At 35.3% G+C, this 22,676-nt stretch overlaps 1 protein-coding gene across 1 annotated transcript in view; it reads right to left on the reverse strand.

Annotated features, from left to right (window-relative positions):
• Window positions 1–3,613: 3,613 nt before the first annotated feature.
• KCTD8 (potassium channel tetramerization domain containing 8) overlaps window positions 3,614–22,676 on the reverse strand; it is a 228,335-nt gene continuing 209,272 nt past the window's right edge. The window contains exon 2 of the mRNA XM_063108206.1: window positions 3,614–4,882. Coding sequence (XP_062964276.1) covers window positions 4,422–4,882 — 461 coding nt within the window. The 3' untranslated portion in view covers window positions 3,614–4,421. The remainder of the gene's footprint in view (window positions 4,883–22,676) is intronic.

Here is a 22,676-nt window from a genome sequence, read left to right on the forward strand (position 1 = left end):
CAAATGAGAATAAAATAATTAGCAATTCTCTCCTGAGGGGTTAAGGAAGGCTTTGAAGAGTAGGTGTCACTTGGATTCAAACTTGTAGTATGAGTAAGATTTCAAAAGGTGGATGAAGTTCATAGGTATTTGGGTTTTTTGAGGGGTGGGAGTTGGTGATGATTTTAGGGTGTGGGTAAAGTCATAGCAAACCACTAGTAATTGGTGTGGAAAGAATTTGCTTCTAGAATTGTATCTGGAAAGGGTGGGTTGGAACTATGATAGATTGCAAATGGTCACAAATTCTTTGCCGCTCTTCACATGAATAAGTAGAGCATATTTCCTTACTCCTTAAATTCGGGATGGCTTGCTCTGACCATCCCAGATAGATGGATATGATGATGTATGAGTTTAGCGCTCTGCCTCCAGAACCTTGAACACTCTTCTGAACACTGTTGCAATGTGAATAAGTCTGAGCTAGACTACTGGAGAAGATATGTGTAGAACTGAGATACCGTGCATGACTGAAGCTTGTCAATGCCAAGCATGGGGTAAGTCCATTACAGATTATCAGCACCTGCCAAATTACCAGGATTGTCCAGGTGAGTAAGGCAAGGTGAGATGAATCCAAGAACAGTCCAACTGATCTCTGCCCAAATTGCCATTCCATAGAATTGCAAGCAGATAAACGGTTGTTTTTTTAAGCTACTAAGTTTTGGAGTGGTTTGTTGCCAAACAGAGGTAAATTCATATGGAGCCACTTTATTGAGGGCCTATAAGGTGGTGCTGAAGTATTTGGATTTTATTCTAGAATAGTAAAGAGCACTAAAATGACCAATATAATTGTGTCTACCTTCCCCAAACCTGACACAGCAGAGCAGTTATTATCTAAAAGTTTTCTGCCTGCTACCCCTTTTCTGGTCCTTTGGCTAGAAAGAGCAGTCTTTTGTTGGGCCTTTGTCTAGCATCTTTAGAGCCATTTTCTTTGGCTCCAAGTGTGGGATATTTGAGGCAAAAAGAAAACCTGGGGAGCTCACCACCATGTTGTTTCTTGGGTCCCAATATTTCTAGCCAGCCTTCCTTCTTCCCTTCTTCTCTCAGCCTTTACGAGTCTTCTTTTGCTTTTTTTTTCCCTCCTAATATAATATCTATGGTTTTGAATTGTACATAGTAGGAAGAATAAGAAAAAGTATATCTAATCCATTTTTTCAGAATAAAAAATCTCACAATTGACTTTTATTTCCTTTTTACATCTTAGTATGCTTCCACCTGAGCTTGCAACAATAACACATCAGGTCACAAGTTGAGTGTCTACTATAACAAAAGGTAAACCATGTGAGAGAGAATAAATACTCAACTTTAGGGCCTGCTTTCAGTCTTTTGACTTTTGGTAACTATCAGAATTTGTATCTCCTTATTGTTTGGAAAGGGAGTTTTATATATCAATTTTAGCCAAATTCACCTTTAAATTTTAGTGTCACCTTTTCCTTCACGGGGGAGCCCCTATCCTAGCTGCCTTTCTTAGTCCTTTTGTAATCCCAACTGAGGATTATAGGTTACAGCCTCTGGGAAAAAGCATAATGGTTTGGGGGAATTAGATCATAAGCTTACTGTCAAGGGAAATAGCTGGTGCCTTGGGTTAAATGTACCCCTCAAACTTAATTCCCACTATAACTGTTGAGGATGGGAAATCCTATTATGTAATTGAAAGATGGGACTTTGAAGAGGTGATTAATTGTAGGACCATGTAGTAGTGAATGGCTTAGTAATGGTGGTCAGGGATGTGGTTCAGAGGGCTTTAAAAGGGGAGTGAATGAAGAGGTTAGTCTCTCTCTGCTCTGCCATTTTCACAATGTGATACACTGTCATCACTGAAGTCACCACCCAAGAAAGCCTTCACCAGGTGTGTTCACTGGACTTTGAACTTCCTAGACTCTGAAACTGGAAGCAATAAATTTTGTTTTCTTTTTCAGTCACCCAGTTCTGTGTTCTTGACCTTTGAGCCAAATGTTTGATGTATGATAAGTGCTCAATAGACTACTATTGAAATAGGTTCCCCTCCATCCCATGGTTCAGAGCCTTTATTCTAATTTAGAACGAAGGACTATAGGGATAGATATCATTGGCATCTCTTTTCTTAGGGTGTAGAGATAAATATATGAAATAGTCCCCAGTTACCAAATTCTTTCCATCGAAATTCTATTTGAACTTTTGTGTTGGAAAAAACTAGAGCAGAGGCAAGGGATTTTTCATATCCATTCTTTGCTCTTTGCTGCTGGGATTTGTATCACAAGGGGATTACTTGTATAAATTACATTTTCTAGGCTCCTTTGCCAACTGGTTCCTACTTATATTTGGGAAATGGAAGGTATTTGTGGAATATTAGAATGTGGGAGGAAGTGGGAAGCTAGGGTAAATTTCTCTTTCTCTCTTTGCTTTGGGAGGCATCTTTTGAAATGACTGTGACTCTTTAGAGGCTATAACTCTTACCGGACAGCTTGTCCTTTTCTATTCCAAATTCCCCACTTGATAGTGCTGGTTCTTGGACTCCAGTAAGGCTACTACCTTCTTTTTTCTTTCCAGCTCCAGGAGTGATAGTGAAGTTTTACTTTAATTACATCATACAAATCTTCTCTGTGATATTATTATACCTTTATTACTCTCACTACCCCTAAGATCACACAGACAGTAAGTGGAACAGGTGGGATTTGAACTGTGGTAACCAAACCACCAGCTTCTATCCACTCACCAGTGGACTGTAGCTGCATTAAGTCAGGTTGAACTGTTAACCCTCTCAAAATGAAATTCAGATCTTCAGAGTAGCTCTTTTGCTAAAGCCTGATAGATAATTCAAGGTAAATCTCATATCGGGATTTTCTTTAACAGTCTACTGTAGATGATATTTTATGTAATGGTAAGCTGAGAAATCTACAAATATATTTTTAAATTTTGAGTTAATTATGCTTATCTCTCTATATTATGCTGAAAGAAATGATTCCACAAGTGCTGTTCAACTTCCATTTTGACTAACCACAGAGGAGGTTGACTTCTATAATTCTTGGAGATATTTTTACTTTCTCTCAGCCTATTCTTCAGCAAAATTTTATAATACTGTGTTTTTCTTTCTGTGGAGATGGTAAGGCAAAATTGTGCAGCTTACAATAAGAAAGCTTGTTTCCACATATACAACCAGGAGGAAATCACTTTTTGTAAAGACTGACCTTTTAGCTTGGTATTGACATTTCAGTCTCTTGATTTTTAAGAGGTAACTTCCCAATTGTTTTCTGAGAGGCTTTCCATCTGTTTGTCAGCTAAAATAAAATTTTAGTGCATTCTCAGATGAGGTCTTCTTCTCTGTGTGCTAAGGGTTTATTATTTATCAGTATCAAGGCTATCTGTATCTGACTCTATCTCCATTTTAAATTATGTTTAAATTTGTCAACATTATGTTTAAGCAGATCCTTCTATGGCTTCGAGTCTTAAAGGAAAATTGAAGACAATATAATAATTTAATATTTTTAAAGAAGAGTCAGTAGAAGTCAAAAAGTTCAGATACATTTTCCTTTTTTAATAAATACATAAAGCTCTTTACCATTTCCCTCAATTATTTTGATTAACAAGATAATAGGATCTTTCAGAGCATCATTATATCAATTTTCACAGCCTCATGTAAAAGACTCATTTCACAGAAATAATCATGAGTAGCATTAATAGATGAATGTCAATGTTATAACACAACAGTATAAGGCATATTTACACCATCTTAACATACAGAAACACCATACACATACACAAAAAAATCACAGGTCCGGAACAAAGTAAATTCAATCTCCTAGACAGCTTATATTATAGGCTTTGCCTGAAACTTTATTTTTTTGCTTTATTTTTTGTAATTATTTTCTTTCCAAGCAACAAACAGATCTTCCCTATTTCTTGTGATTTATTTGTAACATTGTGATCATGCAAAAATAATACTTTTTTATTGCATTAACTTTTAAACAGTTTTGGATTTAGGTCATAAAACAACCATCCAAAATTTTTCTTGATGTTGCTTCATTCATATTTTCATTTTAGTTAATGTAATATGATGATTTGTTTTTGGTGAGTTACAAAATGACAAACATGTCCAGTTGACCACAGTTCAAAAATCAAGATTTTAAGCTTCTTGATCATGCACATTTTGCCTTCATTCTTACAAAATGGCTTGAATCAGATACACCATTTTGGTTCCGCATTTATTAAGCTTCATTTTTTTTCCTTTTTTGTCAAGTTTCTGAAAACAATAACAACAGAAGAATGAAAGAAAATACTACCCAACATCCACTGTTCACAAAAAGGAAGAGCAGCAAGAATCACACTGACTATTGTTAGGACATCAGTCAGGTGGTGACACTGTAGTAAACATCGAATGTCACTGAAATACTGCAGGAACGTGAGAATTACTATAACCCGTACTTCTGCAGCAGTTCAGATTGCCACTGGCGTTTGCGCTCTGGAAAATAATCTGGAATATGGATTTTTTTAAAATCCTGAATACACTTTTTCATTTCTTCCTCCACACTTAGCTTCTCACAGACTTTCTTTTTGGAAAGGTTTGTTTCCCGGGACTTGCTGATGAGTGTCTGAAAGAGTTCACTGTTTCTGCGTTTGTCTGGTGGGGGCATCCATTGCACGGGTGCTTTTTTGGAAGGACGATCCAATGTTAAGGTGTTAGGTTGGTGAGCGGTTGCCTGCTGGGCATTGGGTGGGTTGTCCTGGGGTGTGCTCGCCTCTGAGTGGCTGTCACAACTGGAAGTGGACAGCTCATTACAAGAAGTCCCACTTTCACTTCCTTTATCCGTGACTTTGTCGTGCTTCCTATCTTCATGTTCTTGTTTAGGTGACACTATTTTCTGAGGTGGTCCTAAAAAGGAAAAAAAAAAAAAAAAGGAATAGAACAATTGATTAAGAAGTGAAAAAGTCAAATTAAATAAATTCTGTATTTTCTATTTTAAACCAAAAACATTTACCTAAAGAAAAATGGTCTTGTTACACTAGTCTATGATTGAGGGATTAAATACATCTAGAGCTTTTTGTACATTGAAACATGCAGTATACTGATTAATTATTTATAACAAAGTTTGAGATGTTTGCTTAGTGAGCATTTTTGACATAATAGATCATCAACAGCTTTATATTGAAAAGAAGATTTTTGTTATTTTAGTTGCTAGTTTCTGAAATCTGAAAAAGATATATGTAAATGTTTTGCTAGTCCTATATCTGTTTAATTAGACACAGTTCATTTCTATTCTAGCCACTGCATTAGGTGTTCTTTGTGCATATATTCTGCCACTGTAAAAGCAGGAGAGTACAATCGCTCTATTTTACAAAGTAGCAGTATTCACCAGGCCCAGAGGTGCAATAGCATCATTTATGCTTCCAAGTGGGAGGCTGGCTTAAATCTTATCCTCAGTCTCAATCTGGTTTCCTGTCTATTTCCTTGGAGAGACTTATGAAACTGCTGTAAGATAAATGTGGGCCTAATATTACGGTGAGAAAATATAGTTGAAATATAGTATTCTCTTAAAATACAAGGCTTACCATTTGAGGTAAATTACATAAGAGGACAATTTTCAGAAAGTGATAGTTTGTCAAGACAATTATTTCAAATACACAAATAGTTTATTTCTAAGAGGGAGCATATTTTATTCTCCTTGACTCCACTGTGGGATTAGGATCTCCATTTAACATTTATTGAACGCTTACCATACACCCAGAACTGTAATAAAATCTTGATTAAATGGAGCCTACCCATTTAGAGATCTAAGTTACCCATATCTTATTTTTCCTTGTAGTCAACTTTTATGAACAAGTTGTATAAATCAGAATGAGAGAAAGGCTCAGTATCTTTTAAACAATTGCCCCAGGGGATCTACTGTGCAGCCAGAGTTCAGAGCAATTGGTCTAATTCAAAGGGTCTCTACCTTGGCTGCATATTGGAATCACCTGGAAAGTTTTGGATTATTGAGACCTTGGAACCAACCCCAGACATTCTGATTCAATGGGGTGCCACCTGGCCATTGTGCCATTTAACAGATTCAGGTGATTTCAGTGTGCAGCCAAGGTTATAAACCATTGAAATGAGTTCTTGCATATAAAATAAGAAATAACCAACATGAGTAGTTTATATTACTCAGAACAGTGAGGAGACAAACCAAATGAAATACTTTTGATAAAAGCACCTACTAGGTACAACACACTGCTGGTTACTATCACCAATTTTCCTATTTAAAATAAAAAAAAAGTTGATATCATATATTTAGTTAGCGGGATTAAAGATTTTAAAAAGCCTTTGGACCTTTTGGAATGATGGAAATATTCTATATCTTGATTGTGGTGTTGGTTACAAGACTGTATACATTTTTGAAAACTGATAGAAGTGCATGCATAAAATGGGTGAGTTTTTCTATATGTAAACTGTACCTCAGTATTAACGTGAGCCAACTCCCCCCCCCAAAAACCCCTAAAACTTAGAGTATATGTACCTATTTAAAGGAAGGTCTTAGCCAATATTTTAATCTTGTTTTGCAATACAGTGACACTAGAACAAATGCTGATGCTTATAACTGCTTAAAAAGAAAGTGTACTAGTATGTTCCAGAAGTATTCACAAGCATGGATTTAAAATAAGAGTTGTTGCTGGTGGTTTTTTTTTTTTGAAAGCTTTGCCATTTTCATTTACTGTAAGGGAGAATGGGGTTAGGCTAAGGGATGGGATGGAGAAGCTGCAGTGCTAACACTTTGTGCTGGACCTACTCAGATCCATTCTCTACCCTCCCCTGTCCTGAGTGGATGATAGGCTCCCTTGCCTTCTGGCCTACAGTCAGACTCAGCCAATGCAAAGACTAGCAAGACAACATCCTCACGACCCCTGTCCCCCAGGATTGCTGTGATCTGGTTACATCTCTGTAGGCACAGCCCTATCAGGCAGCTCTCTCCCTCTCCCTTCTCTCCCTCTCCTTCCCTCCTCCATTAGTCTTCTCTCCAAATTCTATTATATTGAAGCTCACACCTTCAGGCCTGCAGGTATTAACCATGCCCACTGTAACTGGCCCTAGAGTATTGCCCACACTGTTGTAAACTGTCAATGTTAAATTCCCTCAAATTATCCAATTGGGTATGCCCTCTCTTTCTTCCTGGATCCCTGACTGATAGACCTACTCTGGCCACCACCCAACTTCTGCATTGATTAGAGGGGTGTTACTTCAAAGAATCAGTTTTAGTGGTACCAGATTTTCACAGTAATAATAATGAAAAAATAATAGGCTTGAAGTCCCACTGACTTGGATTCAAATTCTGCCTTTCTAGCAAATACTAGCCTTGCGGCCTTCAGCAAGATTCTTAGCTTCTCTGAGCCTTAATTTGCTCATCCACAAAATGGGACAGGGCTACTTCTCTCACAGAATTATTTTGAGTTTAAATAAGAAGCCATACAAAAGGGTCTAGTAATGATTCTCAGCAATGAGAGTATATCAAAGTGTATCAGTGGAATTTTCTGAGTGGACATATGTTCATGTCCATCCCTGGAGATTTTATTTCAGTGTGCTGAAGGTTTTGTATGTACATTCATATGGAAGAGGGGGTGGTGGAGGATTTGCAGCATCTGTTTATCTAATTATCTTTATGGCTGAATATGATCCCCCAAAAAGCATAAAACTCATCACCCTAATACAGCACAAGATATAAATAAATGATTTTTACCCTTTCTATCAATCTTCTGCATTACTTTAACCAAAAATCCCTATCAGAGGACTCTCCAATTTTTATTCCCAATAATGACTGAAGGAAATATAATAAACTGCAAATATCTGAGCAAACCAATTTACATTTAAGGATAAATGAATGACAAGAAAAATCATTTCCTTTTAATGGGCAAGGAGATAGAGTGTTAGATAGAGACACCCAGGAAAAAGAGTAATAACATCAAAGTGAAAGACAATACAGAAAAAAAGATACTGGATACTACTAAAGCAAATGCTTCATTCTGTTTCTATTCACTGGGAGAGAAAAATGCTTAATGACAGATGCTGGGGAGGATACAGAGTTCTATAAAGTTTATGTATTAGCTAAATAAATTATATACAGTTATTATGACCAATAGCATTACAATTTATTGATAAAAAGCCCCTCCCCCAACACACAGAGAAAATACAGAAACTACAGAATACAACATCTATGTGATAGAACCTCATTGCTTTTGTAGTGCAAGATGGAAGATCTAGGAAGACTTCTCTGAAGAAGGCATCAATGAGTTCAGCCAGCAATTTTGTACTGAGCACCCACTGTGTGCCAGGCACTGTGCTAGGATCTGGAGGAGACACGAAGATGGATAAGACGAGATCTCTGTTCTGATGAAGCTCACTGACTCATTCTAATTCCAAGCGAGTGAGGATAAAAAGAGGCAGAGAAAAATACTGCCCATGTGTGGCCAAGAATTCCTATAATTTTGAGGGAAGATGAGTCATATAAGATACATTTCAAACAAAATGGGTCCTAACTGAATTCCTCACACTAGCTATTTTTTTTCAATTCTTTCTCCATTTTCTTTGCCACTCTTTTTATCACCTATATCCCTTTCTTCCCACCCCAATGACAAATAAGATGAAATCAGAATATGGTCAGAAATATGATCTATTTTATGGTATTTTATAATACTAAGTACATGGGAAATTTAAAAATTTCTCTGTAGAGTTTAAGATCTCTGAAGAAAAGAGGATGAGAACCTGGATTTACTATAATTTTAAGAACTTTTTTTTTAAAAAAGAGAACTTAGAATAGTTGTACATTAGAATTAAAAAAAATAAATATATTTTACATTTTAGTACTCCTATTTAATAAGCTATCTTTAGGCAAAGTGGACTCCCAATCAGATCAAATAGGTTCATAGTTTATATTATGACTTAAGGAAAAATGCTTAACTTTATTTTGTCTACTTTTTTTTTGGAAGCTGGCCAGTACAAGGAGCTGAACCCTTGACCTTGGTGTTGTAACACTGCCCTCTGACAAACTGAGCTAAGAGGCCAGCCTTATTTTGTCTACATTTTTGAATGTATAGAATAATATGATAGTTCTCCATATCAATTATTAGTGATGACTAATAGTCTCCTTTTGATTTATGCCAGCATTTTTTATTCTTACTTGAGTAAATGTACTTTAAATTATTATTCATGACTTAGTGAATTTAAATTAAGTTGAAACTAAGATACAATAACATAAACTGATTCATATCTTTTTATGACATGAAATTGAGAAAAAAAATAAATTAATTCAGAGGAAATAATGATTTACTCTAGTTGCCTAGTTTTCTTGTGGATGACTGCTAATTGCAGGCTTCCAGGGATAATTTAAAACTTTAATTTTACATCATTCAATTCAGTGGACTAAAGCCACTTGAAATACCTTAAGCACCACATGAATGAAAATTTAAATAATCTTACATATATGGGAATAGCATGACTGTTAGAAATCTCTCTGGGTCTCTTAAACTAGTAATAGAATCGAATATATACCTGAATAATCTTCCCAAAAGCATTCTGCCCTGTGAGTTAGAGCACAAAGGCTTGGTATAAAAAAAAATATGTAGGTGTGCTTTGGTGATCTCATTAGCTAGGTTTTCTTCCATTACATAAACAAACTCATCCCTAATTATTAAAGTATAAGCAACAAATCAGTGAATAAGCAAATGTCATACCCATTTATCTTTAAAAAAAGATTTAATTATTTAAAAGTGTTCAATACATAGATACACCTAGAAACCTTCAAATATGGGGACAATTAATCAATTTTTCATTTGGTGATTTGCCATTAAATAGACTAGGATATCCATCCAGAATGTTCTATCCATTGAGCATTTTTCAGAGGGAAGTAAAGCCTTATTTAAAAGACCTGCAAACCAGCTACCTATGTCATGCCTCTCTACAATTATTTTTTAAAAAACAGTCAGTACACACACTCGCACACATATTATACTCATTAATTTAGTTTGAGTTTGGCTCTAGCCATTGCAACTAAGCGCGTACTTCGTGCTGGTCACATAATATTCATTCCTCATTGGTTAATATTTTGCAGTAAGACCCTAAGTTCTTTTATGTTGTAAAGTTCTATAGTTCTAAATGATATAATTAATAGGAAGAGATTTTCTAAGCTGTAACATTCTAATCAAATATTAAACATTAAACATCAAAAAGTTACCATGAATAGAAATTACCTTTTAGAGTGGGGAAACAAATTCAATTTCCATCTAAACTACTTCACAGAATTTCAAGATTCAAGGATAACTTTTCATAAGAAAGAAAGGAAGTGTAACCCTGAAAGACATTATCAATTTATGTCTGTGTAATTACATCTATTCTTATTGCTAAAATGTCAGCAGCATGAATGATGTTTATGGCAGCATATTGCAGACTGTCTAGGTTCACATTCTGGTTCATCGACTTACTAGATGTGTTTTCTTTGGCAGTTGCTTACTTTCTTTTAGGCCTCCATTTCCTCATATTTAAACTTCAAAAAGTTGGGGCAAAGATTAAATGAGCTAACACATGTAAAGCACTTTGAATCAGTCTAGCATGTATAGATGCTCAAAAATGTTCATTATTACTATTCAGCATAAATATTCATGCGCTATTTGGCCATGGCACAGCATATCTGTTGAATATTGAGAGCACTGATTGAGGAATCCAGTTTTGGCTTCGCACATGTTACCTATGCACATATGAATGCAGGCAAGTCTCTTAGTTTCCCTAGGCCTCAATTTTTTATCTATTAAAAATGAAATAAGAATAGTCATATCTAGTTTTATGGGAATCAAATGAGATAATATATGTGAAAGCAATTTGTAAGCTTCAAAGTTCCATATAATAAAGTTAACTATTTATGGTCTAGAATCATCTACTGTATATAGAATTAGATTTGAGAAACTATTAAGTATTAAATTTTCATGCCAAAAAAGGAATTTAAGGAAATAAAACATAAAGGCCTTGTTATAAGTTATCAAAAATGTATGAATTAAAAGCAATAGTAAAAACATTACACTGAGTAAAATTTAAAAAAATGAAAGGTATCACAATGGGCCAAAACTTAGCAAAACAGAACTTTTTATTAATTCCATTGGGTTTCGTTATATTGAAATAAAAAGGAGGAAAAGATAGCTTTTTTTTTTTTTTTTTAATTAAAGATGACTGGTAAGGGGATCTCAACCCTTGGCTTGGTGTTGTCAGCACCACGCTCAGCCAGTGAGCCAACTGGCCATCCCTATATAGGATCCAAACCCGTGGCCTTGGTGTTATTAGCACCGCACTCTCCCGAGTGAGCCATGGGCCGGCCCAAGGAGGAAAAGATAGCTTTTTCCAGGTAGATAGTGTGGTACAGTAACTAAATGTCAATACTTTTGTCCTTAAAAAGGCCATGACATTTCTGGGGTTTTGAATGTGGGCATGTTCAGTAAGAGTGCTTCTATATTTTTTCTTTGAATACACAAGCATTACCAAATGAACTCTGTGTATAACTGCACACTTGAAAAAACCTTTTATTTTAATCTCTTTACCTGCCTTGTGATGATTTTTTAAAAAAGGACTGAGTATGTAAAATGTTTCTGCAACAGGCACAATTCCCAGAAGGGAAATTATCCTTTCATAGTACTAAACTCAATGGTGTGTGTGAATGGTTATGTGGTACTTGAACAGAATGAACCAATCTATCTTAAATGTTATCACCACATGCTTCTAAGTATTAAGCAGTTGAGTCAAAAGGAAAAAAAAATCTCCATCTTGATTTTACAAACATTTGTTGAGCACCTCCTATGTACAAGGCATGGTGTTAGTTACAAGGGGAGGAAAACGCACATGCGCGCACACACACACCCTACCACCGTCCCCGACATCAGGTAGTTCAGGTTAGGGGTGGTAAGTGCAAATGCACATGAAGCTTGAACAGGGCATGGGGAAGGGAGCAAAGAGTAAAATAAAAAAAAAGGGCTGATTTGTGATTGGAGCAAGCTAAGGAATAGGTGTCATTTTAAGTCATCAGTAAAATTAACACGCTAAATTGAAACTTAGAGGTCAAATAGGAGATGTGTTCATCTTAGAGTAAGAAACTATTTGAGTGAATAAAAATCAATTTATATTTGCCAAAAATTGAATTTATTTCTTTATGTTTTCTATAATCTCCGTTAGCGTTACTTTGCCACTTTTATGAGTGAAAGGGAATAAGGAAAAGTGCAATTTGAAAAGGGAAACATGTGGTACTCCTTCTTTCATCCTGACATGACTATCACTAAAACACTCTGCTGATTCTCCCTGTTCTTGTTAACTTTTTAATTGTACTTGTTTATTTATAGTGCTTCACATTTCTAAATTGTAAACTCCTTGAAGGCAAAAATGGTGCCTTTCTATCCTATCATGTTGCCTCGATCAAAGTAATTGCTTAACCAAATTAATAAAATATTCTTCACTCTGAATTTCTATAGTAAGTACTACTGACTATATCCTTCATTTGTTACTTAGCATTCACCACCTTTTATGTTACTAAATATTCACTTAGATGACCATATAGAAGTAAGAATTCTCTCACTATCCCCACACAAAAATCGGTCCCCATGCACACTTCTGATGTTCTGTCTCCCTCAGAAAGGTTATAATTTTCATGAGGGCAGAGAAGGCATCTGATGTTTCCTTGTATCTCCTAGTTCAGGAGGCTGATTTGTTTTTATCACTGAATAAACAATACTAATACAGTGAATAAGCAAATGTAATGCAGCATTAAAAAAAAAGTGAGAAAATGTAAACAGTGGAACACACCTCGGAAGATGTTTTAAAAGAAAATCTTATTGCCTTCCTCTCATTCTACAATTCAGTATCTTCCTATGACTCATTTATTTCTGAATATGATGCCAGAGGTTACCTTTGGATACCCAATGAATTCATCTTTTATTTTCAATCACTTGTCAAGTCTTGTCAGTTCTACTATTACAGCAGCTCTTGAATCTGTCCTTTCATTTCTGTTCCCATTTTCACCACTTCTGACAGGTTTCTCATTCTTTCTGTCTCCTAACCAGTTCTTGGACTCCACTTTAGTCTTGCTTCAAATTCTTCTTCACACCATTGCTAAATAAATACTCCTGAAGTGTAATTCCATCAAGTATATCCCTTACACAAAAACCTTCTTAATAGTTGACCTGAACATAGAATAAAATTTGAATATGACATTTTGTCTTTGAAGACTGTCCTCAGTGTGACCCAAATGATTATTTTAGCCTATCTTTTAGTGATCCCCATGTAGCAACCAAAATACACGTGTTTCTGATAAATGCCTTGTTTTATCCACACCTGTGGCCTTCCCTCTGAACTGCATTCGTTCCTTGCTCCATACCATTTTTGGCTACCTTTCAAAATCTGTCCCAAATGTTGCTTTCAGCTGAAAACCTCCAATTCTCACATTTAGAAGTGATTGATTTCTTGTGCTTTCTTGCTCTCTTAATGACCCATAGCACTTCGTTTGGATCTACCTCAAAGTACTGGTTATTTCTGTACTCATTTTAATTTTCATCCCTATGTTCTGCCCACAAAACACACACACACACACACACACACACACACACAGACTTCTATAGTCACTTATGGAACAGAGATTCTTTCTTTTTTATCTTTGTTTTCCTGAAGTACCACCCCATGGCTAGGTCCATAAGAACTCAGTTGCTGTTGAACTGAATTAAATGAAATTAGTATTATCTACAAAACAATGTGTAAGCACATAGGGGATTGTTTTATTCCCAAAGAAGTTTTTTTTTTCTTTTGCTTTGTTTTATGTTAACTAAAGAAGACAAACCTAAGTATAACTAAGCATAAGGGGTGTAACAAAAACAAACAGAAAACTAGGGAAGAAAAGAAGGTAAACCTTTAGCAGTGAGTCATAGGAACTGACAGTCTCTCTAGTTAGCGAAAATATTCCTTTGGGAAGGTCCCCACATTTTCCCTTGTAGGTTATTAAAAAGAAATAAAAAGCACTTGAGAACCACATGTAATAAGGAAAAACTATTTTCTTTGCTCTGCAGAGAATTCTATTACTACTTACATAATAGTACCTGATGATTGCACCTAAGTGAATCTAGTAGAAAAGTTGTTGGGTGTTCACTTGATCACTCAGAAGCCTTATCACATGCAAAATTGTTAGACATCCTGCAAGAGCTGCTCACTTAAAACTCATCTCTGCATTTTGCTCAAGGGAGTTAGAATTCTATGTCACATTCACCCTTCTTGTGCTTAAAACAAAAACAAAAACTTCATAAGATGCATAGGCTCCTTTTGGACCCTGGAATATAGACTAAAAAACAACTCCCTGCTCATTCCCGAGTTCCCACATCTGAATCTACCATTCCTTATCTATTGATGCTGTCAGAGCTGTTTTCACGTGCCTAGTTAGCCACCTTCTAATGACCTCCTTTTTCACAGACACATAGTATATGAGAGGAATGATTTATCTGGTTTCCAAATTCATGAACACAAGCCTACACTTGCTTGTTTCACACCTATAAAATGTGGATCATAACACCTACAAGGTGCTTGGCAAGGATTAATGAGATGTTGTCTATACAGCACATCCAATAGCTCTGGGAGGGGAAAAAAAAGGCGCGCTCTGTAAATATAGGCTGGGGTATACTTTTGATGTGCTGTGTATAACAAATTTATGTGAACATAAAACCAGGCTGGTTGTAAATTATCATTGCCTGTTATGCAATACTAAACAGCTGCCTTGAGCCTGAGGAAAAAACTCTGTGACAATAGGGGAAGCAGAGGTTATGAGGCAGCAAAAAAACCCACAACAGGCTAATAACACTCTAGGGTTCCAAGAGCAGTAGCATGTGTCAGCAAAAAGCCATATTTGAGGGGAGTTTTATTTGTCAGATTTCATATCTTGAGTGCCTGCATACCAATAAACATTTTCAAGTATTTCCAACAAATGTTCAGCAAGATACAACTTCTTGAAGCTACCATACTATTTAAAGTGAGTAACACCTCTTTGCACACTGAGATTTATAAAAGTGTGCCTGTTACGGAAGCGGCTCAGAGCTGAATCATTACAATGAATGGAATATGGAAGCATATATGCTTATAGCAGTATTTAATTCGACTTAGTGGTACAATTAAAAACAAAGTGCCCAGCCTTGGCAAACAGCAAAAGTGTGCTTGAAGTCTGACACCTACTAGCTAGGTGCCAAAATGTGTCTTTAAGACTCGTTTTTCTATTCTGCTTAAGAAGGATTAAAAATACGGCACCTCCCTCCTAGGATTGCTTTAAATCAAGATATGTGTGAGAAAGAGCTTTGAGCTTTGAAGTAAGCTAAAAAGTAGCCCCAGAAGACAGCAGGTGCTAATCCCTGAAACCTGTAAATGTCACCTTATATGACAAAAGTCTGCAGATGTGATTAAGGATTTTGAGATGATGAAATTATTCTTGATGATCTGGGTGGACCCTAAATTCAATCACAGGTATGTTTACAAGAGGGAGGCAGAGGGAGCTCTGTCACAGAGGAGGAGGAGGTGGCAACGTGAGCAAAGAGGCAGAGAGTGGAGTGATTTGGCAGCAAATCAAGGAATGTCAGCAGCCACCAGACACTGGAAGAAGCAAGCAACAAGTTTTCCTCTAGAACCTTTGGAGGTAGCATGGCCCAGCCAATACCCTGATTTTATCCCAGTGAAACTGATTTCAGCCTTTAGGCCTCTGGAGCTGTGAGAGAATAAATTTGTTTTTTTAAGCCACCAAATTTATGGTAACTTGTTACAGCAGCCATTAGAAACTAACACAAGTTCATTTAGTCTAATGCCTGACCCTTGGTAGATGATGAGTTACGTCATCTTACATAAGTGAACATAATAACATAATATAAACCTTAATTATTGGATGATGTTAGATCTAAATTATAGGATTTTACTTTTTCTATTAAGAAAAAATCTCTTACAGGCTCCGTCAGATTGTCAATGTCTTTTCAAATAATGTCATCCACTCCTATTTCTACCTTCTGGAGCAGTATAGAATGAATCTATTTCCCTTTTTCAACTAGTAGCCCTTAAGATTTTGGAAAACAGTCATCATTTCTAGTATAAGTGCTTCCCAGTTATATAGATCAACCACTACTTGCATTATGAGGATTATAGTCTCCTCACCTCATCTCTGTTCCCACAATACACTATTTTTTCTCTCTTTTTACAAACATAAACACAGCCACCCACCCACCCATTCCAGCTTGCACACGCGCGCACACACACACACACACACACACACACACACACACACACACACATAATCACAGAACTGTTTCTCATCTGTATAGCTGATTCCATACGCAACTCTAGCACCTGATTATTCCTTGAAGTTCCAGTCCCATGATTTTACTGCCTTTTGGACATCTCCTAGACTTTAAAAACTATATGTCAAAAAATAACCTCAACTATTTTTTTCTCTCTAAACCAGCTCCTCCTGTGTTTTCTATTTTTCTTCTCACCATTGTCTTCTTAATCACACGAATTTGACATCTCAGAGTCATCTTTGCTATTCTTATTCCTACTCCTCTGCTGCTTCCCTCTGCATGTGAACAGTTACCTAATCCTGTTCAGTGTACTTTGATAATGCCTCGATCATCTGCCTCCTCTTCAGGCTTCACTCTCACAGTTATGAAGCTCATTAACTTTTACTGAATCTATTGCAATGACCTTTTAGAGATCTTTCATCTCTAATCTCTACCTCCTACTATCCATACTGTGGCAATGATCCCAACTATGTAGCACTGAAACATGGCTCTTATTTTAGTACCTGTTCTCAGAAAAAGTCAATGGCTTTCAAAAACATATCTAAATCTCTTAGCTCCATAGACAATACTTTTCCATGAATACTAGACCCAAGGTTTAGACCTAGCTTAAACTCCAAACCTCATTTTCTATTACCCCCTACCACCCTCTATTCAAGCCACGTACTTTTTAATGTAAATTTTATGTTACTGATTAGAGAAGTGGAGGGAATTTGGAGTTATACAGAAAAAAAAAATAGTGTGCATTTTCTATATAATTCATTATGATGAATTAGCAGTTTTTTATGATATTAATATAAACAATTTAAAGAATCTTAGGGACTTACTGTTATTTCAGTTAGAGTAGTGTGCCCTGTACCTGTGGCCAGGGTGGGTAAGGCACTATTTTTGGACTAGACTGAGTTCTTCAACCATTCCTGTGTCCTGGGGGAAAATATTTGTTTCAAGAAGTAGATACAGTTGAAAGGTAAACACAAAGATGCGCACGTGCACACACACACACACACACACACACACACACACACACACACACACCCGATATATACTTCATCATGCAAGTGTGCATAAATATAGAAATGATGATGTTTTACAATAAAAAAAGTGTTTCACAACATCCCATAACAACATGTCACTGTGTCACTTTTTCCTGTATAGCCACTAGATAAGAGAGATAATGAAACGAGAGAAACAAACTTAGTGATGGAATCAGGACAATTTTACTTAGTTTATATTTTACTAAGTGTGTTAAAGGTTGTAATAATATTTAACATTTATTGAATGCATACTATTGACCAGACCCCACATTTAGTGCACTATATGTAGCATCTCATTTACACCTCATAATAACCTAATAAAGTAGATGCCTATTATGACTATTTTACACACAAGGAAACCAAGGTTAGAGAGGTTATGAAACTTGACAGGTCACATTTGGAAGTGTCAGAGACAGTATTCAGGTGCAGATCTGCCTGACTTCAGAGTTATGTTGAGTTAAGCTCTTAGATTCGCTGCCTCAAAAATCCTGAAAATGGTGTTAAAACAGCTTTCTTGAAATCCTAAACTAGAACTATAATTACTCACAAATTTCAAGCCCTTAAAGGTTAAAATTGAGATGCATATCTGAAAATTTGGGGATAAAAGTGGGCATAAACTGAGTGCTGGCTGGTTAGCTCAATTGGTTAGAACCTGGTGCCGATAATCCAACATCCAGGGTTTGATCACTGTACCTGCCAGCCACCAAAAAAAAAAAAAAAGAAAGAAAAAAGTGCTTTAACCAAACCTGAGTGTTAGTATTTCTTTAGATCATTTGCAATATAGCATTATTTTATATCTTGTCTAGCTATTTTAACAAAAAAATAAATTTACAAGGCTATACGTATGAAAATATAGACTATGCTTTCAAATTCAGTTCATGGTGACCATTATTGGGACCAAGCCACTTTAACTACACAATCTCTATTTATCAAATTTAATTTTTTTCCACTTCAAAACAAATGCTTAGGTCACAATCTCCTCTGAAATGTGTATTTTTGTGAATTCAGACCAATAAGAAAGAATATTTTACATTAATTAGATGAGCCCACCGTAGAAGCAACTATGGTTAAAAGGAATATTATATATTTAAAATGTGAATCCTACTGTAAAATTTACAGAGTGAAATTAGGACAATAGATAAAAAGATGTGGAAGGAACATAACAGAGAAGGAACAGAGTGAATGAGGGAATTGTCTTAGGACTCATGACTCGTCAGGTACTATAATTTTCAAAATATCAGAATTATTTTTGTACAATAAGGCACCTTTAAAACTGAAATTTTCAATGACATTTATCACTTGATCAGAAAAGGTTCTGACATAAGGTCAGAAATTTCTGCTAAGAGCTTTTGGAGCCTAATTAAATAATGAGTAGATTCTGTCAGTGTTGAGATGCCTTAAACTTTTCGTGTCACTTTATAGTGCACGTTAGTCTAAACCTAATATTTCAATAGCAGTACATTAATCTTTTTTCTGCCATTAAAGGCTTATAGATTAAAAGTAAAACACTGTGAAATGCTGCTAATGAAACCATTAAAAGATAAAAAGTTGTACTGGTAACACCTTCTATATGGATGAATCAAAATGGTTATGTCAAGAAAGAACCTGCATTGGAAATACTTTTGGAAAACCATATTTAATTACAAGATATATTAATGGTTATTTATTAAAAGGCTGGAAATAGAAAGTCTTAAATATATAAAGCATTAGTAACAGAGAATCTTCTCAGTATGACTCATATTGAAGCACCCACGAAGTGCTGAGAATGCAAGATTCAGAAATTAATATTTCACTTTGACATCATGTAATTCAGTAAAAGTAATCGAGGTGCACACCCTCTGTTCACTCTACAAAAATTACTTAGAATTATGTGCTATTTGAATGAAAAATTCAAATATATGCATTTTTTAGAATGAAAATTTCCATAACAAGGAACTAAACTGGAGGTATAATTGTTCAATTAATAATGAAAAGATTATTTTATAATGCAATTTTTGGTAATACAAGTTTTATTTAAAATATTACCTTTTAGCACTATGCATACTAGTGAACTCAAAGTAATTACAAAGAAAAATGAGTTAAATCCACACTACTTTTATTGGTAGTGTGTGTTTATAGAATGTCACCAGGGAATATGGCATCATGCTTTTGATGCTGTAGAGACCACAGAACATATCCTGCCCTAGACAGAGGAAAAATGGAAGGAATTGAAGCAAGATGGTGAGCCATTCCTTTAGTATTCTCCAAGCTCTCACAAAACCTTTTAAAATGTTACTGGGGGTTGGGGAAGGAAAGAGAAAGAGAGAGAAAGGAGGACAGGGAGAAGATGGGGCGGGGAGAGGGGAGAGAGAGGGAGAGAGGCAGAGAGAAAACACATCAAAACAATTTAAGCCAGAGAGGATGGGGAACAAGATCAGATTTGTAACTTGTAATAATCACCCTGATTTGAGTGAGGAACAGCTTGGAAAGAGACTGAGCATGGGCATGTAGGGCTGTAGCAGTTAGAAGCTTTTCATTGTTTTCTAGGTGACAGATGATGACTCAGAGTAAAATGCTGCTGGTGCTGCTGCTGGTAATGAAGAGAAGTGAAAAATATTAGAGAATTTTAGAACGTAAAAAACCTCAGGATTTAGTGATGACTTGGTTGTGGGTAAAGAGGAGGGAGGTGTCAGGGAGAGGGAGGTATCAATGATGATTAGGTTTCTGCCTTTCATAATAGCCTAGATGGCATTGCCATATGGAGACAGTAGATATAGGAAGAGAACTAGGTTTATGGAAAACACACACACACACACACACACACATACACAAATCCATCTGTTATAAACCTATTGAATTTGGAGGGTTTAACATATCCAAGTGGATATTCTGGTATGCTTTTGAACATATACTTGTCTGAATGTCAGAAAAAAAAGTTGACCCCTAAATCTAAGAAAAAAGACAAATAATATAAGGGAAAATGTTGAAAAAAGAAATCGTTAAGTCATAATATAAAAAGATTACTAGGAAACTGGAACCAAGATCTAGATGGTTATATCAGGGGAGGTGAGAGGACTGAGGAAGTAATAGCATTCTAAGGATATTTTCTTGTTGAAAAACAGGCATACATCGAATAGTTAGAAGCAAAAGGTAAAATGGAACAAAGTAAATGAACAGTAAAACAAACACATTCAAAGCTTGTATAAGTAAGTATGTTTCAGTAACACTGAGTAAGCGGGGGGAGGAAGGTGAAGAGGGGGCCACTGACAGCCCCCAGAGGCCACATTCTATGTTCCATCTAGAACTTGCTTAAATGCAGAAAGAAAGCAATGACATTCTATGCAATAATAACGACCAAGGAATTCTATCATATCCTTTCTCACTCATCACTATGCTAAAAATGATGACATAGAAAGAAAGAAAAAGATAGGAAAACCCATAGTTCTTTTTTCTTTTAGTCTTTCTTTACTCAGCAGTAAGCCAAAGGTAGACAGTGTTGGTAGAATGTTGACATATCAAGGGTGGAATAAAAATGTGGTTAGTTTTGAGCAGCATTTCACTCTTCTGGTAAGAAATGATATGCAAGTGAATACCAACTGTGTAATTTTGGTGATTCCACATATGAGTTAAATGCTCTTATATTTGCATTTAAAAGAGGTATTGTACAATGTAAAGATAAACAGTAAAATCCATGGCAATAATCTAAAATTTAAAATTTTCTTTACTTAGAGCTGCATTAAATAGAAAATAAAAAATACTATGACACACACACACAAGCACTATAACAAGTTGAGAGACCACAGAAGAATAAGAAAAGCTTTATTTTTTAGTGCTTTTAGTAGCATTTTGTTTTCTTCTTTTGAACAAGGAATCCCACATTTTCATTTGGCACTGGGCCATGTAAATTATGTCAACAAAAGACTTTAACTAACTTGTTTAAAAATGAAGACTAATGAGGCTACTACACACCAAAACCTATAGAAGACACCCAAAGTAAAAGAAGCTATAGCCTTAAAGAACACTGTAGTCTTAAGAACATTTAATCAAAAATAAAAAAAGATTAAAAATAAATGAACTAAGCATTTAAGTAAGCATCCAACTCAACAAACTGGAATACATCAAAATAACATAAAATTAAACAGGTGCTTAATACAGAAGAAAGGTAGAAAACAGCAAAGAAGGAAATAAATACATGCAGAAAGTCAATAAAATGAAAAGCTTATTGCTGAAAAAATAGACAATTTTTTGGCATGTCTGATAAAGAGAAAAGGAAGAAGACATCATTAAGACTGAGAATGTGGGAATAATTAAGACACAGAGAATATTTAAAATGATGGAAATATACTATCAGTAAATTAGCATCAATAAATTTCAAATTAATAATTTCTTAAAATACATAACTATCAAATTTGGCTAAGAAATAGAAATCATAAAGAAATGCAAATACTTTTTTAAAAATGGGAAATAATTTCAAGATCTAGTCCTAAAAAGGAAGCATGTGCAAATGGCTTTATGGAAACAAATCCTTGAGGAAACCGATAAGATCTATGTTATACAAATTCATTCAAAGCACAGAAAATAAGAGAAAGTTTCCCAACCATTTCCGTAAGCATGAATAACCCTGACGTAAAACCCAAATGCACATAAAAGGAATATTGTGGGTCCCTCTGCTTTCTGAACCTAGATGTGAAAATCTTAAACAAAACATATGCAAATAGAATTCAAGAATGTATCAAAAATGAATCATATATGACTAAGTAATATTTATCTCAAAAAAATAAAAGACAGTTTATCACCATGAAGTACATAATATATTATGCTATCAGATAAAATCAGAAAAATAACATAATCATCACAATACATATAAAGAAACTTTGGATAAAATCTAATCCCCATAATTTAATTTAAACTAAAAAACCCCAGTAAACTAGAAATTGAGAGGAAAAAAAAACTTTCTTAACTTGATAGTGAAGTATCAGAAGTATTTTTATTAGAGTCAGAAAAAAGTCAAAAAATCTGCTATTATTACCACTGTTCAATATTATACTGATGGATACAGTCAATAAAATAAGAAAAAGAAAACAAAAATAAGTATAAATATTGGGCAGAGACAAAGGAAATATTATTTTCAAATGACATGGTTTACCTAAAACGACTGAAAAACTCATAAAAGGGTTTCATGAGGAAGCTGGACACAGATTAACAAAGAAAAATCAACCACTTTTCTTCTACATCAGCAATATTAATTTTAAAAAAAATAATAGAAAATTAATCACACAGTGTGGCAACACACATTTCAAATTAACTTTGAATGAACTGAACAAGAAGTATATGAAGAAAAGCACCAAC

The sequence above is a fragment of the Cynocephalus volans genome, chromosome 9 (genome assembly GCF_027409185.1).
Source record: "Cynocephalus volans isolate mCynVol1 chromosome 9, mCynVol1.pri, whole genome shotgun sequence".
NCBI lineage: Eukaryota > Metazoa > Chordata > Mammalia > Dermoptera > Cynocephalidae > Cynocephalus > Cynocephalus volans.